The sequence below is a fragment of the Wolffia australiana genome, chromosome 1, assembly GCF_029677425.1.
Source record: "Wolffia australiana isolate 7733 chromosome 1, ASM2967742v1".
In the NCBI taxonomy this organism is placed as follows: Eukaryota; Viridiplantae; Streptophyta; class Magnoliopsida; order Alismatales; family Araceae; genus Wolffia; species Wolffia australiana.
The window spans coordinates 4,754,768-4,774,355 of NC_135835.1; the positions used below are offsets into that span (position 1 = coordinate 4,754,768).

The 19,588-nt window shown below is 41.0% G+C and overlaps 1 protein-coding gene across 1 annotated transcript; it reads left to right on the forward strand.

Moving 5' to 3' along the window:
- Positions 1 to 15,980: 15,980 nt before the first annotated feature.
- On the forward strand, positions 15,981 to 17,996 carry LOC144702764 (F-box protein At1g47056-like). The gene has a single exon (XM_078574799.1). The coding sequence runs from the start codon at positions 16,205 to 16,207 to the stop codon at positions 17,837 to 17,839; it is 1,635 nt and encodes a 544-aa protein (XP_078430925.1). The 5' UTR covers positions 15,981 to 16,204; the 3' UTR covers positions 17,840 to 17,996.
- Positions 17,997 to 19,588: the final 1,592 nt, after the last annotated feature.

The following is a 19,588-nucleotide window of genomic DNA, read 5'->3' on the forward strand; positions in this document are numbered from 1 at the left end:
TTTCCTTAAATCTCGCTTCCTTCCCTCGGAAAGCAGACCCCCTGTTATTTTTTTTGAATTTTTCTTGCCGCCATGACAGAAATGTCCTCCTAACTCTTCTTTAATTTCGAGAGTTACCCCCCCCCCCTCGACCTCCTCCAGAGAACGCCCACGGATCGACCAGTCATTGATCGATCGATCTATCGATCGATCGGGAAAGATCGTCCCGTCACGTGATGGTGACGGACGAAATTATGAGTAAAGTTCGTCTAGTTTCCTGTCCCGTCACATTTTTTTATGAACAATTATTTACTAACGTGTCTCTCGGTCTCTCTTTCTCTCTCCATGTTGTCTCTCACTCTCCCTCTGCTCATTTCTCTCATTTCTTGTATCTCTCTCTGCTCATCTCTCTCTCATTGATCATCTCTCTCTCATTTCTTGTATCTCTCTCTACTCATCTCTCTCATTTCTTGTATCTCTCTCTGTGATCATCTCTCTCTCATTGATCACCTCTCTCTCATTTCTTGTATCTCTCTCTGTGATCATCTCTCTCTCATTGATCACCTCTCTCTCATTTCTTGTATCTCTCTCTGTGATCATCTCTCTCTCATTGATCACCTCTCTCTCATTTCTTGTATCTCTCTCTGTGATCATCTCTCTCTCATTTCTTGTATCTCTCTCTGCTCATCTCTCTCATTTCTTGTATCTCTCTCTGCTCATCTCTCGCTGTGATCATCTCTCTCTCATTGATCACCTCTCTCTCATTTCTCGTATCTCGCTCTGCTCATTTCCCTCTCATTTCTTGCATCTTTCTCTGATCATCTCTCTCTCATTGCTCATATCTCTCTCATTTCTTGTATCTCTCTCGTTGCTCATATCCCTCTCATTTCTTGTTATGTCGTTGCTCATATAGTTTTAAAAATTATAAATACGACAGTATTTATAATTTTTTCCTTTATAATTTAGCATAGGATAATAAAGGGGTTTATACACCATAAGGCAAATATCCACAAAAAAATCTAGATGTAGAAGAAAGTGGAGAAATAAAGGATCATTTAAACAAAAAATTTAAAATGATTCTGAAAAAAATAATCTGATCTTTAATTCTAAATTTTTATTGGAAAATTTTAAAACTGCCATTATTCCCAAGTTTTCAGCTGACATTGAAATTGAACTTTGACATGGTTATTCTGTTCTATTCGTTTAAAACGAACAAAAAAATTGCACAAAAGAACGACACAGGGCCATGTTCGTTGTTATGTTCTCTTTTTGTGCAAAAATTAGAACAAATGTTCGAAAAATTCACACAATCCGAACAAAATCTGCACAATTCGCACAAAATTTGCACATGTCGTAAAATTCGCTCAAATTCGCACAATCCGAACAAATTCACACAATTAGAACAATTCGCACAACCCAACAAAATTCGCACAATATGGGAAAATATTTTGCTTAAAAAACAAAAAATTGGGAAAATATTTTGTCTCAAAAGCGTTTAGGGTATGAAAGTTTTGAAAGTGTCTTCGATCGGAATCTTCATTTTTTAATTTACATCCAGGATTACATTTAGGAAAAGATTGGTGTATAGATCGATCTCTTAAGAGCACAAAGAAGTTAATGTCTGAATAGAAATAAATATATGAGGAATAATGGAAGCCCATCACATTGGACGACTTGAATCATTTGTTTTAAAATCAAACTAGACAAAGGCCAACAATATTTCTAAAATAAGAAAAACCTTTTTGACGGCAAGCTTTTGCAGCTTGGGAACCTCCTCGAGCAAGCAGGCCTTGGTACGCCGGATCTTAGCACTCAAGGCGACTACGGTCGCCCTGTTCTTCTCCGTGGACACCTGATCTGCCTTCTGTAGAGAGAAATCGAAGACCGAAGTGAATCAAAAAATTGAAAATGCGAGAGGTCTGATAGAATTCGAGTTAAAAAAAATAATGAGTAAAGTAAGGAAAAATGATAATAAACCCCTTTTGGAGTCGAATAGGGTGCCAAGAAAGAAAAACATCACACAGCAATGAATATTCTAACATGAACTGAAATCAAAAATAAAAAACCGTAGCAACAACAACCTTAGAAATCTGATAAACTTCCGCTTCCTATTTCTGCCTCCACTATGCTCCTCATATTATACGACGTCCGGAGCAGCGAGACTGACTGTCGCCGACAGTCTGTCAGACACCGTAGAGACTAGAGAGTAGAGATTAGAGAGACACAGAGAGAGTGGAGTGGGAGAGCGATGAGAGAGAGGGAAAAATTCGAGTGGAGTTTTTTAAAAACGTATAAAAAATTTGCACAATTCGCACAATCTGAATTGCACATGGGTCTGTGTGATGTTCTGTCCAATTTTGTTTTTGTTCTGTTCGGATAACCAAACAGAACGCACAATTTGCACAAAACCGCACAATTAGAACAGAACTCACATGTCTATTTGAACTGCATAATGGAACGATATTAGATTAAATTTAAATGGGATAAGTTAAAGCTTGTATGAGGAAAAACAAAACTTCAAATGGAAGATGAAGATGAATGATTTTTTAAAGAATTTTTAGAGAAAGGTAGGGTAAATAAGGAATTGAATTTCAGAGAGAGACAATACGGAAATCGTTATAAAGAGAGAAAATAAGGTAACTTGAAACAGATCTATGAATATTTGATAGTAATTGTCGACTAAAATTTGGGTTAAATAAGTCATTTTAAGGCTCTAATTTATGCAACGAGATTTATAAAAAAAATTCATTATTAAGGGTCAAATCCACAATGAACACCTAATGAGAGAGTAAATTGCAACTCAAATATATTTTAAAATATTTTTTATGTTATTTTATATTTTGAGGAATTTTAAACATTTTCTAAATAGCAAATTCACTAAATGAAGGAAAACTAGTGAGAAATATTATAAATAAATAAACTAAATATTTATGTTATTATATTAAGTTATAATATTTATTATGATTTAAAAAAAAAATTGGTATTTTTTAGGGCAATAAATATATAGAACCTTAGGCTGCCCTTTTGGCCTCGAACTTTGTAGGACAGCACACCACCATGCAGCAGAACTGGGCAAAAACAAATTATGGACGAAAAATGATGTAACTTTTGCTACAAGAGGAATATTTTAGTGTTCTTTATTGCATTAAAAATTCTGAAGTCTAGGATATCATTTGGAATGTTTACCTAGAGAAACGAGTGAGATAATTCAAATCAAACATTCAAGAGATCACACAAACCTTGTTGTCACTTCCCCCAACGACCAAGTAGTATTCTTTCTCCAAGAATTTAGATCGCCCTTGAACTCTCTCTCTTCCGCCCTCTTATAGAACAACAAGTTGGAGTAGAAAATAAAAGATGAGATAAAATAGATGGAAGAAGAGATTAAATAAAAGTGCCCTAACCTTCCCAGCTATTGGGTTTTATTCTGAGGGTTTGGAGAGCTAGGATTAATTGATTTCCAACCTGTATCAACCTTCCTTCCTTTCTAGATTTGAAAATCTAGAAATTGATTTTCAAATTTAATTTCAAATTTCAAATTGAGGGTTAGTTCTAAAATTCGTTGACCCTATTTGATGTAACACGTAAAACGACCGGGATCAATCAGCACGTGTTACAACACAAGGAGATGAGAATGTGTGCAAAAGTATTATATCAATGTAATGCAAAAGTTAAGTTCAATGAGAAACACGCAGCACCAACAAACAATTACGACACTCAATTAAGTTGATGAAGTTTGAGTGATCACAATCAGACTCCTCAATGTCCATTTGGACCAATTAGACGTCTACGGCAATGAGGGGTAAGTTAATTACCCAACAATGCCCAATCCTTCTCAATAAGAACTAGGGGCACTACAAAAGAATTCCCTACCTCTCTCACAATTGTGGTGGCTAAATCCTACATAATGATTTTGAACTCTCGGAGGCAATTGGAAACACAATTTCAATAGCACTGGAGAAAATAAACGAACAGTGAACGTAGGGGAAGTGGTCGAACCTGAGGACTATGCCCGACATTCAAAATGGTGTAGTCCGTGGGAAAGGCGGCATGTGGTCGGGGCGTGAGGGCGCTAAGAGAGGTGTGGTGAGGCTTCTGGGCACTCGAGGGGCGTGGCGGCGTGTGGAGGCAGCGACGCTCTGATGATGATGGGGTGTGGCCACGGCAATGCTTGCGCGCAGTTAGCGCGCGGGTGTGGCAGGGCTTGGGCGCGGGCTACGCGCGCGTACGGTGGCACCAGTATGCTGGCAGCACATGAGGGGAGCAGCGGCGCTTGGGGCGCTGCGCTGCAGCTAGCAAGCACTAGCGGTGCGCGGGAAAGGTGGTGCTTGCACGCGGGCAACATGCGGGCACGATGGTGCTCGGGCGCGGCCGAGGGCGTGCGCGGTGGCACCAGTTTGCCGACAGCGCGGGGAAACCAGGACATGTGTGAGGGATCGCGACGCACGAGCGAGGCAGCCTTTGTGCATAGACAGCACGCGGGCGTAGTGGTGCCCGGGCGTGAGTGATGGCGGGGGCAGGGTACCTAGGGCTGACAGCGCGTAGAAGCGTGCGGGCATGGTGGCGTTCAGGCATGGCAGTGCTCGAGCATGGGTGATGGCGGCGCGATGGAACAGCGGAGGTGGCACGAACAATGATGGCAGCGACATAGGGTGGTGACGGCACGGAGCAGGCAAGGGTCGAGCTTCAAGAACGGCTCAAGAGAGCCTTTCTTGGGAATTTTTTGGATGAGAGCAAATCAAGAACTCATTGTTCTTGATGCGGGTGGTGAGGCAATTTGCTACGGCAGCGGGCAATGATGGCGACGGTTCCTTCACGGAGATCTCAACCTGGCAGGGCGTGGCGACATTCACCCACGATCAAATGCTAAGAAACGATAAACTCCCAAGGGGGAGGAGGGCGGGAGCCAAGTGAAGAAAAGACCTTTCAAATTCAATTAACTCCAACCTTGCTTCTTGGGCATGCCGTCCTTTATATAGGGTAGGGGCATGCCCAATTGGGCCTTAACGGGGAAGGACAGTCTCATGACGAGCGGCCTTCCCTTAGCGAAACACGAAATAAACCAAAGGGCGAGGCCGAAACACGAATAGGCCCGTCCGTAATTCAAAAGGAAAATTACAATTACACAAATACGAAAAGGAAGATAAATCGTCCGATGACTCGTCATTAAGTCGAGTACTTGAATGACAGGTCACAGACATCGGCTCCTGCTGCTCGATGTGGCTGCTGGCATCCGTTTGTGTCGGTGGCGAGATGGTCCTCCATCACTATTCCTAAGGAGATTTGAATGGACTTCTAGATTCATCTCTTGTGTATTGGACCTCTTCTTATTATCTAGGAGATGGCTTGGGTTTCTATTTTCCTCCCATTTGTATACCGTATTCACCATTATATTTGCCTAAATCCTGTTTTTCAAATAAAACTCCAAGAATATAAGAGAAATCCACTTGACGTGAAGCAGTTAAGTGGGGGAAGTCTCAAAAATCAATAATATATATATAAAAATAGCTTAGGAAAAATGTATCATAAATTTATCATTTTATACTTGAATGGTGAATAATGGAAGTGCAAATCTAAAAATAAATGATAAAAATAAGAATAAAAGCATAATTTTATTGATCAAATTTGATGTTATCAATAACTAAGACAAAAGATCAATGATCTATTTGTATGCTACAAATTTGTAAATGGAACCCGAGATGTAAGAAAATTTTCAACTGAAGCAGTTGTGTCCTTCCAAGCCAACTAGGGTTGGGCCAAGCCTCCTAGGTCCGTTTCCTTCTCTTCCCTGTGTTTTCAAACTAAATGGAAAGATAGAGGGTTAAAAGACAAGACTACCCTCATCATCTGGGCCTAATATGATTAGGAGACCTTTATCGCTCCTCCCCTTGTCACCAGAAGGATCCAGATCTCCAACGCCATTAGTTAGGTGGACTTCCCTTGTTTTCTATGTTGATCAATGGCATGACACCACGTATCCTACTAATGGAATTCAAAAAAATATAAGGAAGAGTCATCCCCAATTGATTATTTTAGGTGTTGTGCAAATCATGAGATTCCATGCGGGATCTCTCTCTTCCCCCCTAGCTGAAACACGCTACCTGTATGTGCTAAATAAGAAAGAAACAAGACAACCATCCAATCATTAAGCAAACAAGTGACAACACCGATCATTTTTGCCTTAATGTCCATACATATCATACAACATGTGAGATGGGCGTCATACATCCTACATATTTCAATGCTAACAAATGTCCTTTTTTTTAATGGGCCACAAATATGAGTACTATAGTTTTGATTATTATATAAAAATGGACCAACAAGCCTTTGTAGGGTAAAAAGTAGATCGATGATTATGATGTCATCATTCCATCGGTTTAAAAAAGTGACATGCCATATCCTTTGCTGAATAAAAAAAGATAGCCAATGATTAAGTGTGCCAATCATTGACTGAGAATTAGCCAGATATAGGTCGACAGGTGCTTAGGGGCTATTTAACCTCAAAATTATATATTACAAGCTTTTAACAAAACTAAAAGGGTATTTGCCGACGTCCAAATTAACTTATAAATAAACTAATCATCATGAAAGTCTAGAAAAGTATGAAATAAAGAAATAAAAGTTAATTGATGCATTTATTAATTCCACATAACTATTTTTTAAATTGCAACTTTATTTCTTAATAAACTTAATTCAAAAAATCTAAAAAAATAATAGAAATCTGGAAAATCATAAATTTACACTAAACCTAGTTTAACCAATTTATGTCATCATAACATGCAAATATGAATATTTTGATGCAGATGTTTATGAAATATACATGATTTTTCTGTGAATTTGCAATTCATCAAAGGTGTGTGTCTCTCTCTCTCATCTCTAGTATCTCTATTTCTTATCTCTGGTCTCTCTGCCTCTCATTTCTCAACATTCTCCCTATCTCTTCTCTGCTCTATTTATCTCATTTCTCGTCTCTCTCATCTCTGGTCCCTCTCTGGTTTCTAGTCTCTATATCTTTCATCGATGGTCTCTCTATCTTTCATCTATAATATTTATAACACATTAGAATTATAAGTTGAATATTATATATAATATTAGCAAATTCATGCTTTTGAGGTTTTGTGTGTTGCACAATCCACCTCAAAACTTCTCTGCATATCATACATGAAGTAAAATAAGGTCATAAATTTTCACATGTTGCTATAATCCACATTGCACTTGATGATCATCTCTATAGCTGAAGGGGGTCCGTTGATTTGGACTGATGGCCAAAAAGGACAAATAATCATGGTGTACACTCAAAAACCAGGCCTTTTAATCATGGTCCAGGAGTATGTGCCACTTGTTGGATTTCCAATAGCATGAATCCTATGATAATTTGGGAATTTGTTATAACTGTCACGCCTTCACATGACGAATATTACTTTAAATTCATTTTAAATGAAGTATCTTCATTAAATGTTAAGAAACTAATGTAACTTAGATGGCACAACTTTGTATCTCAAGATAAAAAATATATTTACTGAATGGTTTATTCCTGAAAAAGCATATTTACTTGATTCTAAATTGCACTATGTGTCAGTTAAAAGGGGTTGATTTATATTACTCTGGAAACCATTTAAATTTAAAATTTTGTTGGTATGGAGAAACTATAGAATGCGTCAAAAGAGTTCTCTCCTGTAAACTTTACATAATGCATGTCATATAGATAAGTTTCATCAAATAAAGCAGAGTAAGTGAAAATTGAAAATTGACAAAGATAATAAATTAAAAATAGAAAATAATTGGATTTAATTTATACTGTGTGTAAATGGATAATTAGTTTGATAAAATTTTCTCTTTCAATCTCTATAGAGTACTTAATTTTGCTATTTTGTATTTTTATTTATATTTTAATTATGTTATGGTTAAAATTACTTATTTTTATAATAATTACACATCTTTATTCATTGATAAACTAATTGATAATTAGATATAATAATATTGATATAAATAGATAATAGTGGTTTACCTAAAATTACCCACATCACATTTTAAAGTCATCAAATGCTCGTCTAAATCAAACTAATGATTGTAATAATGAATATGTATCAAGCTTTATTAGCATACAGAGACCTTTCTTACTTGTTGAATTTACGTGGGTATTATATTTTTCAGATAATAAATTATTTTTTGGAAAATACATTTAAACTGGTGACACAAGGGTTTTCACTCATCTTCTCAACCAACTATTCTATCCCAACTCTTTGAAATGCATCACCTTATGTTAGTCCATGCAGTACTTTTTGTGTTCATAAAACAACAGTGCAGAAAAGAATATATGATCTTGAAATTTGTGTAAAGAATTATAACTGATCAGAATATTACTATGTATGATTACTAAAACAATATCTAATAGATTTTAGAATATGCATTATAGTACATATGATTAGCCATATTATATCAGGGAAGATTTAGAATTTACACCTCTGGAAGCCAAAGCACCTTACGGTGCAGCAGTAGGTAATCTTGAACAATGAAAGTTGCCTAATCTAGTAATATTTTACGAGTAAAGAGGGCAACACCACTTGTAAAGCCCCCAATATCGCCTTGAGCGTGGGGTTATGATATAACTCAAGAAGAAGCCATGTTAACTATGTGACAGTGGTCGTGACTTATGGAAATTTATAAAGTCAAAAAATTGATAACACATCTCAAGTCACTCTCAATATTCATTGATACAACATTTCTATAAGGTACTGGTGATGGTTATAATAAATTCCATGAATTCATTATTTGACTTGGTAAATTTTGATGAGATCATAGTACATAATAGTTAAAAGAAGTGTTATAATATTTATATTCAAAGGATACTCGAGACTATCTAGTCCCACTCATATGATAAGTATGACTGATCCCGTACCCTTTAGTCAAGAGACATTAGGATTGAAAGTGGACAGCCATTAAAGAAAATAGTTCAAAGAACTGATCCGTATGAATTCCTAAATGGTATTTGGTGTCTCTCAGACTTGACACCAAAGACATCATGTGGTTGAACAATTGTCTTTTGATTGTTATATGTGAGTTCCTAATCATGGAATTCCAAACCATCTTATCATGGGTGAAGCAACAAGTTCAAGAATGGAGTTAATGAAGTACGACAAGATTATCTCAAGAATTTAAATATATCTAAATATTCATATTCAATGAATACTCGAGATGGACATCAAACTATCCATGGGCATAGAGGGTAACACACGTAATATTTATTGACATTGACAGACATACTTAAAGTTAAAGACTTTATGGAATATTACATAATAATTATAAATATAAAGGACACCCAATTTAGATGTCCATGCTAGCCAGACCTAGGTGGCCCTTGTCTTTCTATCTTATTAAATTGCAATTCACATTTGTGAGACATGATTGTGACAATATCTACATAAGCTCTTACAATATGTAAACATGTTATTTTAATAAAATTTTCAAAAAAATGATAAAAATATTTTATTGATAATGCATTTTTAAATCATATTTCAATTACTGCATTTTCCAAATGAAGTTCACAATTTTCTTGATTTATTGTTTTTTAACATAATTTTTTGACATTAATTTCACAGATAACCCATTCAGGTCAGTGAGAGACAAGGAGACTATTTCGATGACATTTTGATTGAAATATATGTGGCCGACAAGCCAATCACGTATTCCACATCTCGTTTCATGTTCATTAATATAATATATTCATTATAGTGCACATGTGATGCTTATAATGAAGTCCATGAATACATGATCAGACTTAGTGAATTATGATGAGATCATAATACAGAGATCACTAGTCTTTAAGCATGTGCTTTAAACATTCCTACTCGAAGGATACACGAGAAGGACATCAAAGTATCTAGACACAATCTGGCCTCACTCTTCTGATGAGTATGGTTGATCACGTAACGATTAGTGTGGAGACACTAAGGATAGATAGTGGGTGCTCTTTAGTGGGAAGAGTTCATTAAATTGATCCATACAAATCCCTGAATGATATTATACTGAACTGACAGTCAGATTGATTCACGTCACGGTTAAGTGGTCTTTAGACCTGAGACACCAAAAACATGTTGTGGACGGGCGGTTATACTTTGACTATGGCCAACGAGTCTCTAGTCATGGGATTCTAAATGATCTTAGTTCAGGTACATTAAGAAGTTCACGAAGACGATTGAGTGGTCAAGATGGAATTGTCCGCCCCCGGTATAAGAGGTGATGACTCAATGAAGATGATCCGATGAAGTCCTCGGCCAAGGCACTAAAATATCGGAGAAGTGTTCTCCGATGATTTCCGAATGCATCAATACTAACTCGGATGACCGATTAGGGTTTGACAATTGACCATACCCTAAGTCTTCTAAGGAGCGTCAAGTGGATGAGGGATAATACGTACACGGAAACCGATGATGAACAGGTCCCATGAGTGAGTTGATATACACTCCTTTATATCTTCTAGAACATGAGGTGTAGCTTGGCACCTCACGTGTCGGAGAATCGACCTATCGATTGGGTTAAATTGATCCGACACTAATTAATCTATATGATGATATAATTAATTAATTTGGATGGCAAATAAATACATGGGCCTAATTAATGGAGTCGTTACCTAGACAGATACATGGGCCTAGAGGGTCACACGCAAATGGTCTTTTGGACGTCAGAAGAAATACTTAAGTTTTGGGGGTTCTTATGAAAAATACCCACTCAGTATAAAAAAGGGAAGGCCTTGAACAAAATTCACCCAGGTCAGAATTTTTCAGGGGCCTTCCGCTTCTTCTCCCTTCTCCCCATGACTCCTCTCTACTCTTGATGTGATCGGGACGGCATAATGACGGCGACGGAGGTTGAACGGGGCTCGTCAACAAGGAGGAGATCTGACCTACCGAGGATCGTGTGTATACATCTAGAGGCTGAACACTTGAGCAGCTTGACTCAAATTACTCCAAGATCCTAGAAATCATGGATGAGATCCGTGCAAAGGTACTTCGTTTCATGGTTTTATCGATGCTGCACAATTTCACAAAATTTTTCCGTTGTGTGTCGTTTTGATTTCTTCATCCATATCTAGGCCTATAGAACCCAAGACATTTCAACCTCAATGTTATATTTGCATGTAGAGAAAGGATGAAACTACATGATCTTTCAGCAAGAATGCAGTATAGACCTAACACCACATTAATGATGTTGGATTGAATCTGAGAATCAATGCAACCCCTAATATTTCTTACTTATTGATTGAAGATTTGGCATGAGTCTTTGAGATGAAAAACTATCAAAATTTTCCTCTCAACTTCTGGAAGATGATTCTTTTACCCTTCACGTTAAGGGGTTGATCAAACTAATGGTTCAAAATCTAGTTCATACCTTGAATTGTAGTATGCTATCGAGCTGGCATTCATGCCAAAATTGTTCCCCATAGGCAAGATAAATGCCATTAGAAAAATGATCTGGATTTTCATCAGGACGTTGGTGAATCATTCAACAATGTATGGGAATGATTGATGGAGAACACGATATCATATTCACATAATAGTTTCCCTGACCATGAGGTGGAACATATATTATATGAAGACTTTAATCACTTGAATGATTGATGGTGGACACAATCAGCAGCACAGCATTCACGAGCAAATCGATGATGATGCCTTTGAAATTATTTAATTAGTGTCCAAAACATTGATCACCATGCATCACTAACCCAAACAATGCTGATGCATTTGAAATCATTTAATTAATAGCAGTTTTTAACTCATCAATTCTAAGGTAGTGAAAATCGTCATGGTAGTGAGAAAGATAGATAAACTAGTGGCAGGGGAAAAAAGCTTAGCTGAAAAGCTTGAGTAATTCAAAACCTCCAAAAAGTTCATTCATTAGCTGAACCAAGATGCATGAGGAACCAAGCTTGCAAGCTGTGCTTTAATCTAGACATGAGGATTCAGTACAGATGTGATTACTATCCACTAGAAAATCTGGTAAAATCAGTAATATATCCAGGGCTATGCATAGGGCCCACTGGACACAAACAGGTTCAATAATGACAGCATGAACACGAGCAACGCTGCTAAGGCTTTTGGATTTAGGACAGAATAATAGAAAAATTAATACTCTATACGGTTTGGATATCAGGATGCCCCAGGGATGTCACGATCAGTGCCTACTTCAGAGTAACCGCCTATGTAGGATATGATGATGCAGATGACGAAGCAAAGGACATTACGAAACCTTGTGACTCCAGGAGAAGTAGGCCCGGACAGACGATGAGGGAATACATTTGAATTCCCAGATCAACTTCCTTCTCAGCCTGCAGCAAACCCCAGGAAATTCAAAGAAAAAAGCTCTTTTTAAAAAAAGAACCCTTAAAACAAAATTACCTATTTATTATAGGGGTTATATCACGGTGTGGCCCGAACTTTTTCGAAAATTCAAGTTACAGCCCTTACTTTTTTTTTGCCGCGACACAGCCCGAAGTCCCATTTGGTCCGCAGCCTGTGACGTGGAGTCTACGTGGCTGCCAGGTGGAGTTCCGGCGGAGTCCACCTAGGCAGAATCCACGTGGCAACCACGTGGATTCCACGTCACAGTGCGATTTGAAGAAAGAAAGATTTTAGCCCGCCCAATGTGAGTCACCCGGGAGAGAGCTGAGAAAGGCGACGAAGGAGAAGGAGACGGTGGAGAAGGAGGAAGAAAGGGCGCGAGGGAGAAGGGGCTTCCGCGCTGATCAACGTCGTCGGCGTCGGAATCGTTGTGAGCACGCCCTCGCCCTCCTCGATCGGTTGAAGCGGCCGCCCTACTCTGTCGCGCCGACGGTCCTCACCTACAACACCGTCATCAACGCCTGCTCTCGGGCCACGGAGGTGCCCTGGGATAAAGAGGAGATGGGCGAGCTAAATTCATGCTCTTCCATACCCATTCGTTCATTTGTGCTTGCTGTTCTAGGGTTCATTGAAATTTGATCTTCAATTCTTCTTCCTCGCCGATTCTTTTTTGCTTTGATCCACAAGTGATGGTAGATTGCGGACTGACTGGATCTCAAATTTCAATCTCTCTCTCTTTAGAACTCTCGCATGAAGGAGAAGGGGGGGAAGAAGAATTCCCGCGGATCGGAGCATTGTCTTCAATTTGCCAAGAAATCAATTCTCCAGACGCAGCGAATTTGTTTTCATATGCTTTTTTTGTCAAATTCTGTTGGAAATTTGGTTTCTCGTGATTTGAATCAAGATTTATTTTAAGCAGTACAGTTATCCGGCGGATGGATCTGTTGATCAACAGATTCATCTTTGACTGTTTTGCTTCTTAGTTTGATTCATCCTAGGTTTGACGCCTTCTTTCCACGTCGCCTTTTCTCTTGGTAGATCTGTGCCTTTTCTCTTGCGTTCGCCATGGATTTAGGCTGCTTCAAGATTCAATTTCTTGCTTCTTTAATTGGTGGGTCTCTTTGCAGAGCAGATTCTTGTGAGGATTGAATCGTTGACCCCCCGGTTCCCTCTTGGCCTATGCTGCAAGATCTAATGGAAAGAAAGAAGAACACGACGGATCTATTAGCCGCCGGACGGAAGAAGGTTTTTCTTGCCCCAATTCCCTTTCATGTTGCTTTTTCATTGTTCCAAGCATCAGTTTCTTGCTCTTTACAGATATTTCATGCTATTTTTCTCATTTTTTATCCTCATTTCTATTCAGTTGCAGCAATATAAGCAAAAGAAAGATCATAAATCTCCCATGGTTTGTCGAGCACCTTTGAAGATGTTGTTGCTAGAAATTACCTTAAGGAACGCCAAGCCCTCCAGAAGAAAGCAGAATCAATCAAAAAAGGAGAAACACCTCAGAATAACTTCTCCTGCCTTTCCCAGACAACTGATGATGTACATCTGATTGCGATTCTGAAATCTCATCTTTATTTGAGCAGTGTCACTAAGGATTTTCTCCAGTCGCAGATTTCTTAGCTGGTCGATGAACGATAACTTAGTTCTACTATTGAAATTTTACAGCCCCAGGATCTGGCCAAGGCGCATTACAGTTGAACATTATTTTTCCTCCTACAGATGTGAACCTGCCTTTATTTTATTCTCTTTCATTTAACGCTTTTAGATATGCACCTATGTCGTTTGAGAATTTATTGAAAAACATATTTCAAATTTCCTATCTCGGTTGATACCGAAATTTTCAGGCAAGAAAAGCAAGTGAGTTGGCTGGATTCTGTGTTCCCCACAGATAAAAAACTCCAACGTAGGAGACTGAGTTCCCCACAGCCGGGCTGCATTCTGTGCCAAGTGAGACGAACAACTATATTGCACCATGCGTTTATTATTAATAAACAACATTTCAATAAAGTTAAACATTATTCTTGATTGGCAATTTGAATTTAAAATATGTTCTTGCTGGGTGAGAGCAAGGGACGGTGAAGGAGGCATTGAAATGACGGGGAGCATGCAGCTTATCAGCTTATCAGAGAGCTAATGACGGGGAGCATGCAGCTCGACCATGCACGGAGGTTGACCCAAAGAGGACCGGAGGTGGCCGGAGGTGGACTGCTTGGCTCGACCCTGCCCGCCCCCTTTGATGTGCCCCGGGCGTTCAATGAGGCCATATCAATTAGTCTGCAAGTTTTACACGAAGACAAAAAACAACAGCCCAAGCGATTCTTCATTTAAGAGAGAGACTGTAATTTCCCAATGTCTTGTTAATCAAAAGAGCAGCTCAAGGAAATCTTCCTTTAAGAGAGAAAGAGATCGTAAAATTTTCAACTGTCACTAAACAAGATGTGAAAAATGAGAGAAAGCTGCAAGAATGGAGTTTGAAAGTTTTACATAGAGACAACCAAACAGCCCAAGGTAGTCTTCATTAAAGGGAGAGAGACTGCACAATTTTCCAAATGTTACTGAACAGAATGCTAAAAATTAATAGCAGCCCTGGGTAATCTTTATTTACGAGAGGGACAGAGAGAAGAACTTTCAAAAGTCATTGAACAAGATCTTAAAATTGACAGAGAAAGTTACATATGGGCTTCAAGATAAAGATAGAAGATCATCGGTATTTTGAGAAGCAGTAATGTATGTCCATCAGGAGAGAGAGAGAGAAAGAAACCCACATGTAGCTAAAGAATGAGGTAAACCATGAAATCTAGAGGGAGACACAGAAAGTTACATGAATCGAAGAGAGAGCAATAAAATATGGGCTTCAAGATAAAGATAGAAGATCATCGGTATTTTGAGAAGCAGTAATGTATGTCCATCTAGAGAGAGAGAGAAAGCAACCCACACGTAGCTAAAAAAGCAGTAAACCATGAAATCTAGAGAGAGATAGAGAAAGTTACATGAATGGAACAGAGAAACCCTACCTCATGGAACTCCCGTAGCCAGGAAGAAGCTCGCAACGATTCCCGTAGCCAAGAAGAAGCCCCTTCTCCCTCGCGCCCTTTCTTCCTCCTTCTCCACCGTCTCCTTCTCCTTCGTCGCCTTTCTCAGCTCTCTCCCGGGTGACTCACATTGGGCGGGCTAAAATCTTTCTTTCTTCAAATCGCGTTGTGACATGGAATCCACGTGGATGCCACGTGGATTCCGCCTAGGTGGACTCCGCCGGAACTCCACCTGGCAGCCACGTAGACTCCACGTCACAGGCTGCGGACCAAATGGGACTTCGGGATGTGTTGTGGCAAAAAAAAAGTAAGGGCTGTAACTCAAATTTTCGAAAAAGTTCGGGCCACACCGTGATATAACCCTTTATTATATTACCGCTTCTCAAATTAAATTGGGCTGGTATCTGCGGCAACGTAGGACGGCCCAAAATACAGCCCAACAAAGGTTATTGACTCGGCAAAGCTCGCGGCAGTCAACGAAGGCGTTCTTTCCGCGTTGACCGGCCGGTAACGCTGGCATTTCGGTGTTTATTTTATTTTACATGGAATAGATTAAATTGAAAAAGAAAATTGAAGAGAGAGAAAGGGCACGAGGTCGAGACCTATATATTTAGAGAGAGGGGACGATTAAACAAAAATTGAATCTTTCGTGGAGTCCGTCCCCAATCTCCGCTCCTAGGTCGTCTTCGCCGCCATCGCTGAACAGCAGCAGAGCGTTGCCGAAGAGCGCCTTCGTTCTTCATCGCGATGCTCGATTCGTCGCAGACGGAGAGGAAATCCGAGTTTTGAGCGGTGAAAATCGGTTTTTTCCGCTGTTTTTGGGCTTGATTTTGCGATTGTTCTTCGTGGATGGGCCAATCTGCGTCCATGCCTCCCAGATCTGAGCCAGGAAGGCGGTCGCGGACGTCCTCCGCCGCGCGACGCGTGTTCTCGGATTGCGAGGACAGCGATCCGGCAGCGGCGGCGGCTTCGCCGATGGCGGATCGGGACAGCTCGCTGGATCTTCCCGATGAATGCTTGGCGATCGTGTTCCAATCCCTGGGGCCGGCGGACAGGAACAACTGTTCTCTGGTCTGCAAGAGGTGGCTGTCGATCGAAGGGCAGAGCCGGCATCGAATCTCTCTGGACGCGCGGGCCGCGTTGCTGGAAGCAATTCCGACGCTCTTCTCCCGGTTCGACTCGGTCACGAAGCTCGCCCTCAAGTGCGATCGCGGGTCGGACAGCATAGGCGACGAGGCGCTCGCGTTGATCTCGGCCCGGTGCCCGAACCTGACCCGGCTGAAGATCCGAGCTTGCAGAGAGGTCTCCGAGGTGGGTATGACGTCGCTGGCCAAGAACTGCCCCCGCCTTCGCAAGCTTTCCTGCGGGTACTGCATCTTCGGCTCCAAGGGCATCAACGCCGTCCTCGCCCACTGCCCGCTGCTGGAGGAGCTTTCCATTAAACGGCTCCGAGGGGACACGGAAGAGCCCGTCGGCGGCGGAGACGGCGACGCCGCCTTCCCCGCCCTCAAGACCATCTGCTTGAAGGAGCTCTACGACGGGCACTGCTACGGCCCTCTCATCACCGGCTCCCCCAACCTGCGGACCCTTAAACTGTTCCGCTGCTCCGGCGACTGGGACAAGCTGTTCGTCGAATTGCCGAAGCTCGTGCCGGGCCTCGTCGAGGTCCACCTGGAGCGGCTCAACATCAGCGACCGGGGGCTCTCCGCCCTCTCCTCCTGCGCCGACCTGGAAGTCCTCCACCTGGTCAGAACCACCGAGTGCACCAACGCCGGGCTCGCCGTCGTCGCCGAGCGCTGCCGCCGGCTCCGCAAGATCCACATCGACGGCGGCAAGGCGAACAGGATCGGAGACGAGGGCCTCGCCGCCGTCGCCCGGCGGTGCTCGAACCTCCAGGAGCTGGTGTTGATCGGAGTCAATCCGACGGCCCTCAGCCTCGGGCTGATTGCGGGCAATTGCCGGAACCTGGAGAGACTGGCTCTCTGCGGCAGCGAGACGATCGGAGACGCCGAGATCTCCTGCATTGCCTCCAAGTGCCTGGCCTTGAAGAAGCTCTGCATCAAAGGGTGCCCCGTGTCGAACCATGGCATGGAGGCGCTGGCCGGGGGCTGCCCCAATTTGGTCAAAGTGAAGGTGAAGAAGTGCAAGGCCGTGACCGCCGAGGCGGCCGACTGGCTGAGGACCATCCGGGCCTCGCTGGCCGTGAACCTCGATGTCGGCGCCGCCGCCATTCAAGTCCCGCAGCGGCTCGACGCCGGACCGGGCGGCGCGCTCGGCTCGGACCCCGGCACGGTCCCGCCGGAGCAGCCGGTCCGCGACGTGGGTCTGCCGGCAATTGGCGGCGGCGGCAGCCGGAGTTCTGCCTCCGCCGCCGCGCCCAGGTCTAGATGGCGGTTGCTCTCGAGTTCGAATCTCGTCGCCGCCACCTTCCGGCGGGTGTCCAAGCATGGTGGCGGCGGCGGCAGCTCACAGCACTCTCTCTAACGAGAAGAACACAAGGGGCATTGATCATCTGTCTCACCAGGTTATTTTTTGTCCAGATCCCTAAGAACGCCCCGGTTTTCTTTTCATGTTTCTGTGGTGTCCTTCCCCGCTTGGTTTACCCGCATTATTGATTCACTGTTTTCTCAGTTCTGATTAATCTCCAGTTCAAAATTCGAGCAACTGGTATCTGTCCTTGATCTACCATGGTCAGATTATGAAACTCTCTTTTTGGGGTGAATTCAAATGGGGGGAGAAGATCGTCTTCAATTGATCAATGACTTTGTTTTGATCATCTTCTTTTGCTGTGACCATTCAGTAGATAATTTTATTTATCAGTTGATTTTAGAAGAACAATCTAGTCAACCTTTATCTCCAGGCGATTGAGAAAACTTGGAAAAAAAGATTAATAACCGGGTACCTGGCTGATTTTTCCAGATAATACCACTTCAGAAGGACGAAGTAAGATATTATTAGTTGGAAATATTCTTGCACCTGGAACTCTAGGAGCCTATTAAGACCTTCATAGTGGAAAATCATTTCCTTCAAAAGGGCCGTATAATTTGTGTTGATTTGGGCACTAATGATGGAAGATTATGGTGCATGGTAAAAAAAACATCACAACATATTTCATCTGGTAAGGACCACATTGTACAGGACAAAATTCTGTTTCGGCTGGACCGCAATTTCTGTCCAAAACTTTAATGTGATGCAAGTGGACCAGATGTAATATATATATATATATACATATCTATCTACCTGGCGATTCTTCTCCAATACGCCAGCCAGAGAGAGATATATAAAAATACAAAGGTATTATGTATTCGGTCCCCTTGAATCATATACTGGACCCACTCTCCTCTAACTTCTCTCTCTCGCTCATTTTCTCTTTTCTAGTCTCCACATCTTTGGTACTCATCTCTCCTGGACTTATCTCTCTCATTCTCTCACACTTTCTCTCTTATTCTAGAGTAATCTTCCTCTCTCTAGTACATTTTTTCTTAATGATTGTCATGATCTGCAGAATAATGGCTGTAAATGAAATGTCCTCCAAAATTGTAAAATTGTAATGCTCCGGATGAATCTCTAGAAGCCCCCAATTGGTATTTATTGAGCGAAACATATTTTCTAAAAGTATTGAATTTAATTACTTTTGAATGGTGATGCATTTAGGATTAAGTTGGAGAGAGTTGAATGGAGTTGGTTTTGATAAAGTGAACGTGAGAATGAACTATTTTTTGGAAAAAATATTTTCAGGGATTAGATAGAATTTGATAAATTATAAAATATGAGTGTAATTAATGAGAAAGATTTAACGGATATGCTCGCTTGGGTTGGACTATCTGAATTGAGCCACAGAATAAGATAAAATAAATTCAACTCTTCCCCTGGGTTGAAGGAAATATCCTTTGCTCCTAGCTCGAACACCTATAATTCCACACTTGAGAAAAATCTTTGCATTTCTTCGCTTATAAACAATACATCAATTGGATATATCTTTTAAAACTAACATTAATATGCCAATGATAAATATTGGTAGTAATATTGATAAAAATTTAATACGCCAATGATAAAAAAATTTCACGGTAACTATAGAATAAGATCATTAAAATTGGGACTTATATCAAGATCATTTGAATAATTGAATATTTCTAATCTCTATGGTTCCAATACGACTATGACAATGTCAACATCTATGCCAATCAAAATGTGAGTTTAATTATATAGGAACTATTATTTGAAGTCCCAATG